This window comes from Motacilla alba, chromosome 1A (assembly GCF_015832195.1).
Source record: "Motacilla alba alba isolate MOTALB_02 chromosome 1A, Motacilla_alba_V1.0_pri, whole genome shotgun sequence".
Classification (NCBI taxonomy): Eukaryota; Metazoa; Chordata; class Aves; order Passeriformes; family Motacillidae; genus Motacilla; species Motacilla alba.
The window spans coordinates 68,045,362-68,060,823 of record NC_052031.1 but is presented as its reverse complement, the minus strand read 5'-3'; the positions used below and the strand labels follow the sequence as shown (position 1 = coordinate 68,060,823).

General features: G+C 44.2%; 1 protein-coding gene across 1 annotated transcript; it reads right to left on the bottom strand.

The window, feature by feature from the left end:
• Positions 1-1,176: 1,176 nt before the first annotated feature.
• USP18 (ubiquitin specific peptidase 18) lies at positions 1,177-15,201 on the bottom strand. The gene is made up of 11 exons (XM_038155477.1): positions 15,089-15,201; positions 12,052-12,228; positions 11,296-11,392; positions 9,120-9,265; positions 7,507-7,586; positions 6,578-6,724; positions 6,080-6,175; positions 5,390-5,560; positions 4,133-4,264; positions 3,281-3,330; positions 1,177-2,912 (listed from the first exon to the last, which is right to left on the bottom strand). Exons 2-11 carry the CDS (start codon positions 12,218-12,220, stop codon positions 2,834-2,836), a joined length of 1,167 nt encoding a protein of 388 aa, XP_038011405.1. The 5' UTR covers positions 12,221-12,228; positions 15,089-15,201; the 3' UTR covers positions 1,177-2,833.
• Between the last annotated feature and the right edge of the window lie 261 nt (positions 15,202-15,462).

Sequence of the window (15,462 nt, the reverse complement as noted above, 5' to 3'; positions counted from 1 at the left end):
TAGTTCACTCACCCTCCTGCTCTCCCATCTCCACGTGGAAGCAATTTAAGCCTTCATGTGACAGCAAACCTGAAAAAAACTCACTGTGCCTCCAGCACGAGGGTGAAGCATCCAGGTTTAGCTGGTTTTCCCTGTCCTGAGTTGTAAGATATGGTTTGGGGGTATTCTGTTTGCCATCTGTCGGAGGTGGGGCAGTTACCTTCTGTGCATGGGGCAGTTTTCTTTATCTCTTCCACAGCCAATCCTCCCTCCAGGAGGTATTTTCTGTTAATGGGCCATTAATTATTAATTATCTCCTGTTAATCGGCCACTGAGTGTCCCTGCATGGCTGATACAATTCCATCATCCCATGGGGAGATGCTCTGCCCAGGGCAGGAGCCAAGCATTCCTACCTGGATGCAATCTGAGCCTGGAACAGCACAGCAGCCTTTGCCACTGCATTCCCAGAGGAGCAGCTTTCTCCTGCCCTGCATTCCCCAGAGGAGCAGCTTTCTCCTGCCCTGCATTCCCCAGAGGAGCAGCTTTCTCCTGCCCTGCATTCCCCAGAGGAGCAGCTTTCTCCTGCCCTGCATTCCCCAGAGGAGCAGCTTTCTCCTGCCCTGCATTCCCCAGAGGAGCAGCTTTCTCCTGCCCTGCATTCCCCAGAGGAGCAGCTTTCTCCTGCCCTGCATTCCCCAGAGGAATTCCAGGCCCATCTCCAGCAGCCCTGGAGCTCCAGAGGAAAACTCCACCTTTGTGCAGGATCCCTGCTCCAGCAGAGCCACAGCTGGCACTGCAGGAGGGCTGAGCCACCATGGAATGGCACTGCTGCCACCACCCTGACCCACAGGGGCTCAGCTCCTGCTCTGACTCTGGCAGTGGTTTTTTGGGTTGTTTTTTTTTTTGTTTGTACTATTGCATTTGTATTTTTAATTTTCCTGGTAAAGAATTGTTGTTCCTATTCCCATATCTTTGCCTGAGAGTCTCTTAGTTTCAAAAATTACAGCAATTCAGAGGGAGGGGGTTTACATTTTCCATTTCAAGGAAGGCTCCTGCCTTCCTTGACAAACACCTCTCTTCTCAAACCAAGACACCATGGCTCTTGAAGATAAACATTGGCAGCAGCTCTACCCTGAATACTTGACCTGCACTCAGTGTTTAGGAAGAACAGATGAAGAATAAACCACAAGACTGATTTTAAGGGATGCATCCCATAATATTTTATTCAAAAAAAAACCCCACTGATTACTTTTTATTGGAATTAAATGTGGTTTTTTTCATGGATTGAAAAGATTCTTAAATATATCTCTGCAATTGTTTCCTTGATGGGTGACATTCCTGGAAGGTTAGGATGCATTTAAGGCATTTTTCATAACCATAAATTTTTAAATTTCAAGTTATAGCTAATTAGAAATGTCAGTCTCTTATCCCATTAACTTCTCAGTTCAGCTAAGAAAAATGCAGCTTTTTTCAGCTCCTTCACAGAGGCAAAGTGTTGGACAAGCAAACAAACTTTGTTTTCTTACTCACCCATTCCAAGATGCTTTAGAAAGGGTGCAATGCATTCCTGAAGGTGAACAGGCTGAAAATTCCTCATCCTGATGGCAAATAATACACTGGGATTTTTTTAACCACAGAATAAATAATACAAATACAGAGCTGAAGAGATTAATGGACTTGCTAATACAGCGAAATAAATACCTGCCTCACCATGAAAGAGTAATTTCACAGCTATGCTCCAAGATTTTTCAGTTTACCTTCAGAAAATGGACATGATTTGTGAACTCCACCATCATTACCAAAACAAAATCAGGTTATACATAGATGGCAATATATCTATATTAGTTTTATAGTTTAATATAATTAATATAATTTTAATATAATCTCATAATTGCTCAGTCCCACAAATACAGCACCTTTGTAAAGATACAGTCATAGGGTGTATTAGGGTGAAGGTACTTCCAGATCCCAAACTGCTGGGATCCTCAATCCCAGAGGATCAGCAAGAGTTAACACCACGAGTGTTTTAAAAGCCACACAACCAAAAATCCCAAAAATTCAAGCACATCAAGGCATCTCCCTCCCCTTATCACCAGGTATGGCTTGTACTGTGCAAAATCACTAACCAGCTTCAGAATCTCTGCTGCTCTGATTGTTTTCCTCGACAGGAAAGAAAATGCATCTAAAAGCCTGATAAGCCTGTTGAAATAATAATCACCTGCACCAAGTTAAACCAACTCATCTTGGCAATCAGAACTGCTCCAGTGGCTCCTGATTTAAAACACCTCTTGACACATCTCAGCCCCTGCAGGGATTCATTTTCAGGGAGGTTTTGGGGGTGTGTGCCATAAGGGTTCTGATCCTTCCCCCAGCTGTTTCTGGGGTGATTTTTGGGGTCTCCTGCCCAGCTTGCCAGCGCCTAACATGGTGCTAAAAGGACAGTACATCTCAAGTTCTTACTACTCTGTATGGCTACCAGAGCTCTCTGGTCATACCACACACCTCCCTGGAGCATCACACAGGCTTTCAGGCCAAACACCTCCCCTGGAATGGGATCCAGGCATCAGCACTAAGGAAAATAGCAAGGCAGCAGAGACAAGGGCTAACTTCACCATCTTTTCAAGAGGAAATGAACGTGTAGAGTCACATAAATATTAAAAAAAAAAACCACAAAAGAAAAGTTCTCTAGTTGCAACAGTTCCCAGATCCTTTCTCTAGCTGAGTGTCTGCTGCACTTTTTTTTCACAAAAAGTGAAGCCTGAGGTTGCTGAGTGCAGAATGTCTTTCTTGGGAAACATCTGTGCATGTCCTCACTGGCACAGAGGTGCTGAGCTCCAGGGACGATGCACAGCTGTCAGAGACATTCTGATACTCCTGGCCAGGGCTGCTGAGGGTGCTTTTTCATGTAAAACAAGAGATAGGCTGTTTCTCTCCTGTGGAGGCAAAGAGAAAGCACATCACAAGGTTTGTTTGAAGATCTAGGTTGCAGGTAACATCCCAGAATTGCTCCTGCTCAGCTTTCTGAGCTGTAGGTCAACTGAGCTGGTCCTCTCCAGTGTTCCCAAGATTTGCTGGCAGTGCTGTGGTTTATAGGAGACATTATCTCCCTCCTGTAAGCTCATTTTCTTACAATGCATTAAAAAAAAGCATGGAGAAATCCTGACTGGCACATCTCCTGCATCCCCACTACACCCCGGGGAATATTTCCAAATTCCCAAACCAGTTTGTCTCCCCTCTCTTTGCTACCCTCACTCCAAAGTCCAGAGCAGCATTAGGAAAAATCAGGGATACATTTGCATACCAGTAGAGGTTGGAATGTCCATAGGTGCATTTAACATCATCCCACGATACCTAGAGAAGAAAAACACACAGGAGAAGGCTGATAAAAACTCTTAGGAGATGGAAAATTCCAGGAGTTCTCACAGGAGTGGTATAGGTGGCACTTCCAGGAACTAAACACCTTTCAATAAATTGGTTTTTTGCTTTTACTCTTGGAGGAAAAACAGTTCTGAATGCATACATTAAACAGATGTAGGGTGCATCAAGTAGGATATTCAGCAAATATCCTGAATGTTCTGCAATGTCCAGAATGCTTCTGCATTCTGCAATGCACAGAACTGTCGGTGTAATTCTCACCCGACTGGCAGGAGGAATGATGAGCAGCACTCCACGATATCAGAAGGCTAATTAATTACTTTATTATACTATGTTATTCTATACTATATTACACTGCATCTAAACTGAAACTGCACGAGCACCCAACTCGACGGAACAAAACGTTGTCACTGTCTGCTGACAGTCCGGACACGCGCTTGGCCCCGACAGGCCACGGAAACAAAACACCACTTTGGATAAACACTCCCCACATTGCATTCTGCTTTGGCACAGCACGGCAGCAGCCACTGAGGTAAGAATTGTTCTGATCGTTCTTTTCTCTGCTTCTCTCAGGTTCAGAGAATGTGAATCCCACACAAAACAGAACCCGAGGCGTTGTTTGGTGCAGAGTGAGAGTCACTCAGCCCTCAGCCCAGAGCATCCTGCAGCAGAGGTGGACAAAGCCCTGCAGCCTCAGTTTCCTTTCCTGCACCAGACTGGATGAGAGCTGGAGGGGTGGCCAGGACAGCACCAAGGAAACGTGGCTGGATCTGCTCACCTGGCAAACCTCAGAATCGTTGAAGCAATACCATTTACAGTCTGTGAGGCTCCGAATGTAGGCACAGTAATGTCCACAGCTGGCTGATCCTGAATGAGCAACCACAGCAAAGAGCTCATACTGCCAGGTAGCCTGCAAAGAGACACAAAGAGCAACCTCCAGAGCAATCCTCATCTGCCATGGACTGTAGAGAAGCAGCAGCCAGGGCAGCAAGGACGTGTATTGAATTTGCAGGGACCCTCGTGGCAGGAAGGAATGATGACTCTGACTCCATGTTCTCAGAAGGCTAATTTATTACTTTATGATACTATATTATATTAAATAATACTAAGCTAACTAACTAAAGAATACAGAAAGGATACTTACTCAATGCTAAAAAGATAATAATGAAAACTCGTGACTCTTTCCAGAGTCTGACACAGCCTGGCCATGATTGTCCAAAGAGTCAAAACAACTCACACCAGAATCCAATGAAACAAGTAAACAATCTCCAAACACATTCCACATGAGCAAAACAGAGGAGAAGCAATTGAGATAAGAATTGTTTTCCTTTTTCTCTGAGGCTTCTCAGCTTCCCAGGAGAAAAATCCTGGGTGAAGGGATTTTTCAGAGAATGTGAACGTGACAGATGTGCATTTTGTAAGGAAGAAAGATCAGATTGGCCTTGAGAATCCTGCCTTTTTTTGCTCTTACCCTCAGTTTTGCCCATCATCTCTGGGCTGGAAGCCTCCCTGGAGACCAGAGGATTGTGAAAAAGGCAGCAGGACTGCAAAGGAGCAGCAAAGAGGTTCACCACAGCCAGCCCTGCAGCGGTGACTTCTGCTGTTGCCATACTTCCCCTTGTTATTTCCCAGGAAGAGAAACAGACCCATCTCAGCTGCCTAGCAAAGCTGTTGTGGCCAACAGTACCAAACTCTGTGGCCAAAAATATCAACAATACTGCATGGGAAATACCCAGAACAGAGTTCCCCTGTCTTGGACAGGTGAGATCTGCAAAGCCTGGCTTTTGTCTTTAAGGCAGGAGGCTCCGGTTATGGGGCCTTTGATGATTTAATCTAAGCACAGAATGTTAAATAATGGCTGAATCAGTTAAAACTATGGGATGTGAGACAACAGCAGGCAAAGGTAAAGCCTGAGACACAAATTTTTAAGACAGGTACTTTGAACTGAGACAAGTACTGGTGTGATCTCAAATTTTTATGAGAACGGAGCAGAGAGGAGAAGAAAATCTGCCCTTTCTGAACAGGAGTATCTCACCTTTTCACTGTCATCTGCTTGGCACTGATTTTCTGTCAAGACCTGCCTGAGATCAAGCTCTTGTGGGAATGGCAGGTAGTGACTCAGCTTGTGCGTGCGAGAGGATCTCTCAAAGCAGAAGCGCTTCAGGTGCAAGGTCAGGGTCTGTGGCAGATGGACGAGCTTCATGCTCTGTAAAGCAACCAATAATGCCACTGAAAACTGGGGCCAAAGCCTGGGGAGGTGGGGTGCAAACAGCCACTGCCACCTGGAGTGTGCAGAATGGAGAACAGCCAGTGCTCCAGGGAATATTTGCCAATTCCAAGGGTCAGCAGGTGCCAAACCTTGGTGGCCCATGTGCACACAAGGCACAGCCACATAACGGAGCTGTGACAGCCAGGTTTCTCAGCTTTAGTGTCATCAGCACCCAGCCTTGGCTGTCTCAAGGGCTGCTTCACTTCTCATGTGCTTTCCTAGCCCCGTGCTGGTAGCACTAGAGGCAGATCAACTTCCTTGAGACATCAGACCACAGGACCTCCTTCCTAACAGAGGAAAGGGGTCTGTGGTTTATATCTCACTGACACTGCTGTGCTGGCAAATCTGAGTTATTGATCTCATCTTAAACTTGATATGGTTGAGTCCTTTCCCCACCCTCCCCAGTCCCCAAGGGAGTTCTGGGTATGAGACATGGGGAAATAATTCTCCAATTACCTGCAGAAAAGCTGTTTTCCTCCCACACTGTTGACAGAAACACATGTTTTGTCCCGTCAGCTCCTCTGGACGGAAGAAGTATTGCAGACAGTCCTCCTAAGAAGAAAGAGACTTCTTTCAACTGAAATCCTTCAGCTGGATTTTTATTTCTACATTATTTCAGAGGGTCCAAGCAAACAGCCAGAAGGCATGTTTTATTCAAAGGACAAAAGACTGCAGCCTGAAACAAGAGGTATCTCATTTTCTCCTAGCTGCTGCTGTGATTACAACAGTTGGGAAAAAAAGGGGTACACATATTCCACCAAGAAGGGATTGATGTATAAATGTCTTTTACACCAGCTTCAAAGCCTTAAAGGTTTCCAAAGCAGCTCCTTTATGCTGAAACAGTATAAAGTGGTCAGAGAATCTATACAGTCCAGTAGTCCACTGGCATTTGGAAAATCCACTGTGAACAGGGGGAATCATCTCCTAAGGAAAAAGTGCTGCTGCTAAACTTACCAGAGTCTTCAGCCTGTGAGAATTGGCATCCAGCACTGGGAGCGGAAGGGTTAGCATGGTGCTTTTGCTCTTCACTTCAAAAGAGCATTTCTGACAGGCCAGATGCTCCTGTATGCAGATCGTGTACAAGTCACGCAGCTCTCCAACCTGGAGGGGTGAGAAAAAAAGGCCAAAACAAGGTTTATGAAAAAGACAGCTGAGCTGTGTCCCTGTGGGTGGGAAAGCCCCTGAGGTCACACATGTCAAGCAAGGTTGTTCCTTTGAGGTTAGAACCAAGATGTGACAATGACTTATGTGGACAGGGTACTTCCCATAATTTAAAGAATAAGTCCTTCCCCTCATTCCCCAACAGAGGGGAAAGACACAGCCTGTAAGATCAGGGAGTTAAATATCTGCTTTGATGCAGAATTGTTGTTTTGCTTGAAACTGCAACAAGCCTGTCTTCAGTACTAATAAAACTGTGACAGTCAGTCAGGGAAGAGGCACTTTTCCCAGCCCCATGGGAGGAACTGCAATATACATCACATACCATCAGTGACTAATTAGAGTGAGATGCACGTGGCTGACTTCAAAGAATGAAAAAGCTGTGTCAACATACACCAATAAATGCTTACAGAAATTTGGGGGGGAAAAGAAATTAAATATAACTAAATACAATGCTGCAAAAAGATCGACCTCTTAGTTAATCAGCTCTCCCATTAGAATGGAGACTGGCATTCCCTGAAAGCAGGATGAGCAAAACTTAACTGTGATTCAAAATGTCAAATCTCATGAAACCAAGATTCTCTGTCCTATTTGAAAGATGCAATGAAAGAAGACATAATTTTAAAACTTTAGCTTAGGACAATTGCCAGTGAATGGGATCCTTCAAGGAGCAGAGGAAACCACACATTATAAGGGGCAAGGGTTATTTCAGTCACCATCCTTACCAGCTCTGGCTTTTTCATCTGCTTCCTTAACAAGTTCCAGAGAGTCAGAAAGAGCTGAGCAGCATCATGCTGCACAAACACTGCACGAGCAGAAAACACAACCTCAATCAGTGTCATGAACAGCACCAGGCACAGATTTCCCACAAATGGCAAAGGGAGATTTCTTGTCCCCTCTTCGACCCAGTTTCTTGTCCCTTGCTCCTCCCTGCAGAGACAGAGCTTAGACTGGGCACCAGCTGCAGTTTCTCCATGTGACCTAAGCAGGCAGTGGGAAAAGACAGGAGTGTTTGTCCCACCCAGTGCAAAAGTTGTGTCCTTGTCACCAGATGCAGGGACAAGAGGATGCTCAATACCTACCAGAGGAGGGCTCAGATGGCTCAGTGAGCTGGGGTCTGCATTTCATAGCATCAGAGAATGGTTTGGGATGGAAGGAGCTCTAAACTTCGTCTGGTTCAACTGTCCCCCACCACGGGCAAAGACACCTTGCAGCAAACACCTTCCAATCTGGCCTTGAGCACTTGCAGGGATGCAGCATCCACAGTGGCCATCCTGCATCAGTGTCTCACCACTCCCACAGTAAAAAAATTCTTCCCAGTATTTAATCTAAACCAGCTCTCAAGCTGGTTTACATTTAAAGCCATAACCCCTTATCCTATCACTTCTGTGTCACATGTCCTACCACGCCCTTGTAAACAGTCCCCTTCGAATCCTCCTCAGAAACAATACAGGGAAGATTCTGTTCTCTTTTTCACCTTAATTACTCCACAGACCTGTTTTCCCCATCTCCTCATGCCTCAGGAAGGCTAAAATGCTCCTGAGTGCTGAGATGAAAATGACAGCAGGGCCTATCCATATGTCTCACACACCAGATAGGATAAACCCCTTGATCCCTATCTTTCTTTAACTGGAAGAGAGGTGGCTGACTGCAAAGCCACTCAGAGTCAGGAGAAAAATGATGCTAACAGGGATACTGAGTTTTTCTCGTGTTCCTCTTTCATAAAGGTCAGAGCCCCTCCCTTTTCAGTTCTGAAAACTGCCATTTGGCCTTTTATATGACAACGATAAGGGCATTTGGTTATATCCTGTGTATTGTACACACAGACAGATTCTTGGCATCCCATTGTCATTCCTACATTAAAAAAACCTCTCTTAGAACTTTGATCAGCTGGGAGATTTAGCCTGCAAATTCTCCTCTCTGCCCTTATTAGAAGGAGCAGGAGGGGGATCTGTGCAAACTGATTCTCTTTTCCACACTATCCCTTTCTTCTAATAAGTAACAGCAGCTATTTCACTATCATGATGACAGTGGAGCAAGACAAATCAAACAATGAACTGTGCTCTCTGCCCTGCAGAGCATTCATAGCTGAATCTTCCAGCAGCCTGATAGTCCTCCCACCCTTGGGATATCAGCAAATACATCCAGCAGTTTTTTGGTTTTTTTTTTCCTCTCTTCACAAGTAAGACACGGCACTGCACTCAGCTGGGAGGCAGCTACAAGGAGCACTGTGTCACTGTGTACCTAACTCCTGGCATTTCTGCATTCCTGGGGGAGATGTTGGAGTCTGGGCTGCTTGTAAGTGCTGGGTAATGCAGACAGAGGCTGGGCTGCTTACATTCCACTCTGTGCTCCGAAAGGCAGCAAGCCAGGTCTGTGGGACCAACAGCTTTGCACTTGCCACACTGCATCTTCTCCAACAGCAGGAGCATTTGGTACGGGACATTGCTCCTCCTCTGAGCAGGAGACGATGGCACTGTGATCCTGCAAGGGGGAGAAAGAACACCAGTGGTGGTTGGAGGTTCCATGAGGAATGTCAGACAGCACACCTGAAGGAGCACAGGCCAGCAGCAGAGACAGCAGCTCAAGAGGAACCAGAATGGGAACGTTTTCAGCAAAAGAAGGGAAAAGGGGAAGGGAATCCCACAGTGCAGGGTGACAGCTCTAAAGTAACAGGCCAAAATTTTAAGTTGGCATGTTCCTGAATAAGGGACAAGCCAAGCAGGACCTCAGGTGCCTTCTGGCCTCTAGAAACAACATTAGTTACAGCCAATTCCAGACCTTTTTTGCCTCCCACCCATTGATGTTCTCACTCTCAACATGCCCCCCAAAATTTCACGGGCACATATATCATAATGCTAATGTTTCAACAATATGCCAACAAAAACTCTTAATTCTCCCTACATTTACTGTACCCCACGGGTTTGTTTTTTTTTTCTTCAAATAAGCATGGTAACCTACAGTCTACATTATTTAGCTTTGCCCATTTATGGCGCTTCTCGTTTCTGCATGTGTGAAATTTGTCTTTTCTCCTCTGCTCAGCAGTGAGCATGTAAGAAAGGACTGAACAGGAATTATTATTTAATCATCACTTAGATGATTAAATCTGCAGTGAAGTGAGTAAACTGAAAACAAACCAAACCCGTTATTAGTGTGGTCAGCAGGGAGACAGAAGCCCAAACCCTCCTCAAAACACTCAGGGACAACAGTCAAGCAAAACAAAGCAATGCTAGGTATTCATGAACAACACTTCTCTGTCAGGGGCTAGCCAGGGCAGTCAGGGCCCAGAGGCCAGGGGTTAGGGTGTGTTTGTGTCTACAGGCCTCAAGTGACAAAATTCCTAGTGGATATGGCTACACATGACATATCCTTTACCAAAAGATCTGTGAGTAAACCTGAAATAAAATTTTATATATATATATATATATATATATATATATATATATATATATAATTTATGTATATTTATATATATTTATATACTTATATATATTTATATATATTTTTATATATTTCTATATATTTATATATATACACACATATATGTTAGATATGTATATTATATTATATATATATATTAAATATATATAAATATAAATATAAAATATATATACATATATGTTATATATGTATATTATATATATATTAAATATATATAAATATAAATATAAAATATATACACATATATGTTATATATGTATATTATATATATATAAAATATATACATATATATAAAATATATAAAAATATACATATATAAAAATATATACATATATGTTATATATGTATATTGAATATATAAAATACATACATATAATTTTATATAGAATATATATAAATAATATATTATATAGAACTTATGAATGTATATATTTGTTTAATATAATAATTATATATTTATATCATAATTATTATAAGATTATATATGTTTAAATAACATATTTATATACTCTATATAATATCTATTCTATATAATTATAAATTATATATCTATTTGTTATAGATTATAATATATTTATAGAATATATGAATATATTAAATAAATATAATTACTATAGCTATAATTATATATAAAATTATATATAATAAATATAATTACTATAGCTATAATTATTATATATAAAATTATATATGATAAATAAATATAATTACTATAGCTATAATTATTATATATAAAATTATATACAATAAATAAATATAGTTACTATAGCTATAATTATTATATATAAAATTATATATATCCTGTTAGGGAAAAGAGAGAGACACAAGCCATAAAGACTCAGCTCAGGACATGAATCAGAGATGATTTACAAGTCTGAACACTGCAGCTTCTACCTTTGCAGGGCCTGTCAGTGCATGACAGACACGACAAGGCAGAGACCTTGCTGAGGGGCCAAAAGCATCCTGGTGGCACCTCAGTGATCCAAGCCTTCAAAAGCACATCCCATACAAAAGAAGGACGGAGACAAGAGGGCAGCGATGGAAAGGTCTCGGGGAGGTCAGGCAGGAGGTACCTCCGCAGTATCCTTGTGAAGCGTATGTTCATGAGGAACACCTGGAGCAGAGAGTTCAGGCAGCAGCTCTGCCCAAGGTTGTACAGTCCAATAGCTTCTGCAGGGGAGGAAAAAGACCAGGTGAGAGGCCTGGGGATAGGTACAAGGAAAGGAAGTTATTTCAAAGGGGCAAACGCTTCTTGTGCATATTCAGTCATCCAGTGTACAGGCTCAGCGTCTTGGTCAGACCTGATGAAGTGTTCAACCTCATCTTCTGTTGATCAAGCGGGTAAAATTTGGTTTTGTTTGGCAACTGACAGAAAAAATCCAAGTAAACCTGGCTAATGATTCTCAGATTTCTCCCAGTTCTTCTTTTTCAGTCCTCTCATAACACACCTAAACATAAAATAGAACAAAAGGAGGCAAAGACTGCCTGTATGAGGAGAATAACCTGTGCCTAGTCCATGGTTTAGCAAATCCAGCAATGCTGGCTGTGTTTGGAGAGGGACAGAGCCAGCAGCTAAGCATTTTTGGCTGCAATGGCAAATTTGAGGACTTAAGTACGGAAAAAGCTGAGATCTTCATGTATTCCATTCTAAAAAAACTCAAAATGGTTACTTGAGGCAAAATGAGAAGCATCTGTACATTCCTCAGTGAAGAGATAAGGAATAGGAGAAAATTAAGCCTATGGACAGGGAAGGGAACAGCAGGCATGAGAAATAGCAAATATGACAGTGAATAGAAAATATGACAGAAGAATAGGCAAAACATTATTACCATTTTTTAAGTCTGCCAGACCAAAGACTGATGTCAGCTTCTGGTTTTTGGCCTTCACCTCTTTGGTTTCCTCTTTATTACTGTGCACTTCAATTTCTGCCTCCATGATCTCGCTCGGTGCCACCTCTGGTTTCCTGCTTCTTTCCTGACGTCCACTCGTTTGTCCCATCAACAATACTGCTCAAGGACAGAAGAGACCTTTTCATTATGAAAGAAAGGTGAAATCAAAAAACCATTGAATGGTTTGGGTTGGAAAGGAACCGTAAAGATCATCGAGTTTCAAGCCCCTGCCACAGGCAGGGATGTCACCCACTAGATCAGGCTGCTCAGGGGTGGAATACCCAGCCCAGGCTGGAATATCAATAAAATCAGTAAGGTTACTGCATGTGGGATATTTGAATTAACATGGGTGTTGAAGTGTGCAGGCTATTGCTAAGGGAACAGAAACGGAGTCTGACGACAGTTGCTCCTCCTGTCTTCCTCCTGTGGCTAAATAAATAAGTAAATGAGCCTTCAGTTCCACAGAAACAGCTTCACCTAGCCAAGGAACTCCACATATCCTTGTTTGGGAAGATTTGGTAAATAAGATGATTAAAATTGACCAAAGGCAGATGTTGCAAAATTCCTCTGTATGGAAAAAAGCATTATTGTATAAAAAAAAAAAAAATAAAGCAGCCCAAGGATTGAAAAGGTCAAGTTTCACCTTCTCTTCTAACCAGATAAGCACCTTTGGTTTCTGTACTGGGCTCCCTGCGTTGGTTTTAAGCCCTGAGTCACAGCACTACTGTGGCACTTTGGACAGTAATTTTGAAAGATATTTAAGTACCAACTCACCAGTTTCTTTTTCTATTCCTTCAAGTGATCACAGGCAAAGTAACTGTTCGTGCAAGAGAACCATTACAATGCCTTGATTTTTGAGGGGGTATTCAACAGACTACTACTCTGCAAATCTCCTGGAACTCAGCTACTGAAGCAAAATAAAATTACACAAACAAAACAATCTGATAAAAGTTCAAATGCAACTATGCAAAAATGAAACTTTCTAAATTCCCACGGCCAGCATGGAGACAGAATCAGAAAAAAAGTAGATATTCACGGGGAAGAGACCCAAAAAATGCTCAGAAATTATTATTCTACAAATATTAAACAGCACATAAAATCAACCTAAGGTCAAGCACTGAAAGAATGAAGAAAAACTACTAAGAAAGGGAAATAAGCAAAATCCTGGTTCTGCCTTTAATAATAAAAAAAAAAAAAGAAAATATTTTACAACCATGGGTTAGGGTTAACAATGCCTAATAGGGTCAAATATCAAAGTTACTGAAGATTCAGGCAGAAAAGCTAAAAATGGATTTTTTTCCCTGATTATTACCTTTAAGCTTAAGTATACTTGTTTCCAACTGTACTTTTGAAGTTTACTTTTGAAGATTACTTTTAAGCTCTAAGTATCACACACTAAGATTCACCAAATATTGTCGAATTTCCTGAGAAGTTTTTTTTGGGGGGGAAAAAAAAAACAAACTCCGAAAGACAGATTGAAGAGCGTTACTTTTTATACCCAAAAAAGGTGATCAGAACAGCTATGCAGGAAAAGACAAATTTAATCTGATTTCTCTCTTGCCAAAATAGAGCCTGAACACAGACTGCCTGTTTTCCTGGAGATGATTTAACAAAGAGTTCGGGTTTCTGAAAGCTGAGCTGGAGTTTAGCTGGTGTAGAATCAGCCAGGAGGTAAGTGGGGATGTTGAAAAGGGGAGCAGTGGGGATGTTGAAAGAGGCAGAAAGGAGAGGGGCAGGCAGCACAGGGGTAGCTAAACATGGCTAGGGATGTACTGGGGATAAAGAAAACCTGCAAGACACAGGTTCTGTCAGGAAAGGGAGGACTAAGAGTGGGATTAAAGAGCAAGCACCGGGCTGAATGGCTTCGGATGGCTCAAAAGATCGTAGGGCAGGAAGGTGCAGGGGGATACAGGAGGATTTGTGTCTCTGGTTCCATAGAATTGTCTCCCAGTCACCACTCTCGGGGATCCTGTTGTGGGAGCAGGGACACAAACAGAACTTCCCAACCCTTGGAACCTCCTCGTCCCAGCTATCAGAAATACAGCCTTCCTAAGACTTGCACTTGACCTCCTTTTCCCTGCAGATAAACAGCTGGTGAGTGAGGCAAGGAACTGAGCGGCAGGGTCTCCTCCTGCCCCCCATTCTCCTCTCTCACTGGAGGAGCAGCGCTGCTTCTCCGTTTCCTTCGCAGGTCAGGGGTGGGACTGCTACCTCAGTGCCCCAGCCGGCAGCAGCACTGGGCAGAGGACAGGGAGCAGTGGTGCCCTCCTCGTACCCTCCAGCCCATCATCACCTACCCTCACACTCCTCTCCCTCAACCAGCGTCCAGCGCCCTCCCTTTCTCCCTGGCCTGCTCCGGTCTCCATCCACCCTCCCAGGACACCGGTTTCTCATGACAAAGCTGTCCCTTCGCTCCCCGCACCCTGTACCCGAGAAGGGCTCCCACCTCTGGCCCTCGTCCCTTCCCTGCCAGCTCCTTTTCCTTCCCGGGGATCATGGGGTGCCGATGATGCTGAGGCAGGCGGTGGGCTGCAGCAGGGAGGCCAGGCTGGATGTGTCCCTGCCCTCAGCAAGGGGGCTGGAACTCGATGATTTCAAGGTTCCTTCCAACCCAAAGTATTCCATATATCTATGGTCCCCCTGAGGTGCTGGCTCCAGCAGAGACTCCGTGCGACCACCACCCCTGAGGGGGAGGAAGCACCTAAGAGCGCATCACCCCCACACTTCAACGGGATCACAGAACCACAGAATTTCTAGGCTGGAAGAGACCTTTAAGATCGAATCCAACCCATGTTCTAACACCTCAACTAGATCATGGCACCAAGCGCCACATCCAGTCTTTTTTTTAAACACATCCAGGCATGCGACTGAAACTTCCCACTTCGCTGCCAAACCACTCTCCCTTATTATTTCCCTCCCTCCTGACACGCTGCTCCTCCGGCATCCAACCTCACAAAGCAGCGAGACGGCTTCTTACCGATTCACGCTCCCAGCTGCTGGCACCGCAGCGCCGCGGAGGGGCCGCTCAGCCGGGGCAGCGGGACGGCTGCGGGGTCCGGGACGGCTGCAGGGTCCGGCAGGGCAGCCGGGAGGAGCCGAGAGGAGCCGGGAGGAGCCGGGAGGAGCGGCCCCGGCGCGTCAGGCAGCGGCAGCGGCAGCGCCCGCCCCGCCGCGCAGTTTTCATTTCCCGCTCGGCGCGGAGCCGGCACAGAAAGTGAAACTCGGAGCCGCCCTGCGCCGCCTCCCGGCACGGAGGGGGCTGGGAGAAAGGGACAGAGGGGAGTTCAGTGCTGGTTGTTTGTCGCTTAGTGCGGATCGCTCGGCTTGTGCCCTCTGGGAGGAGCATTGTGA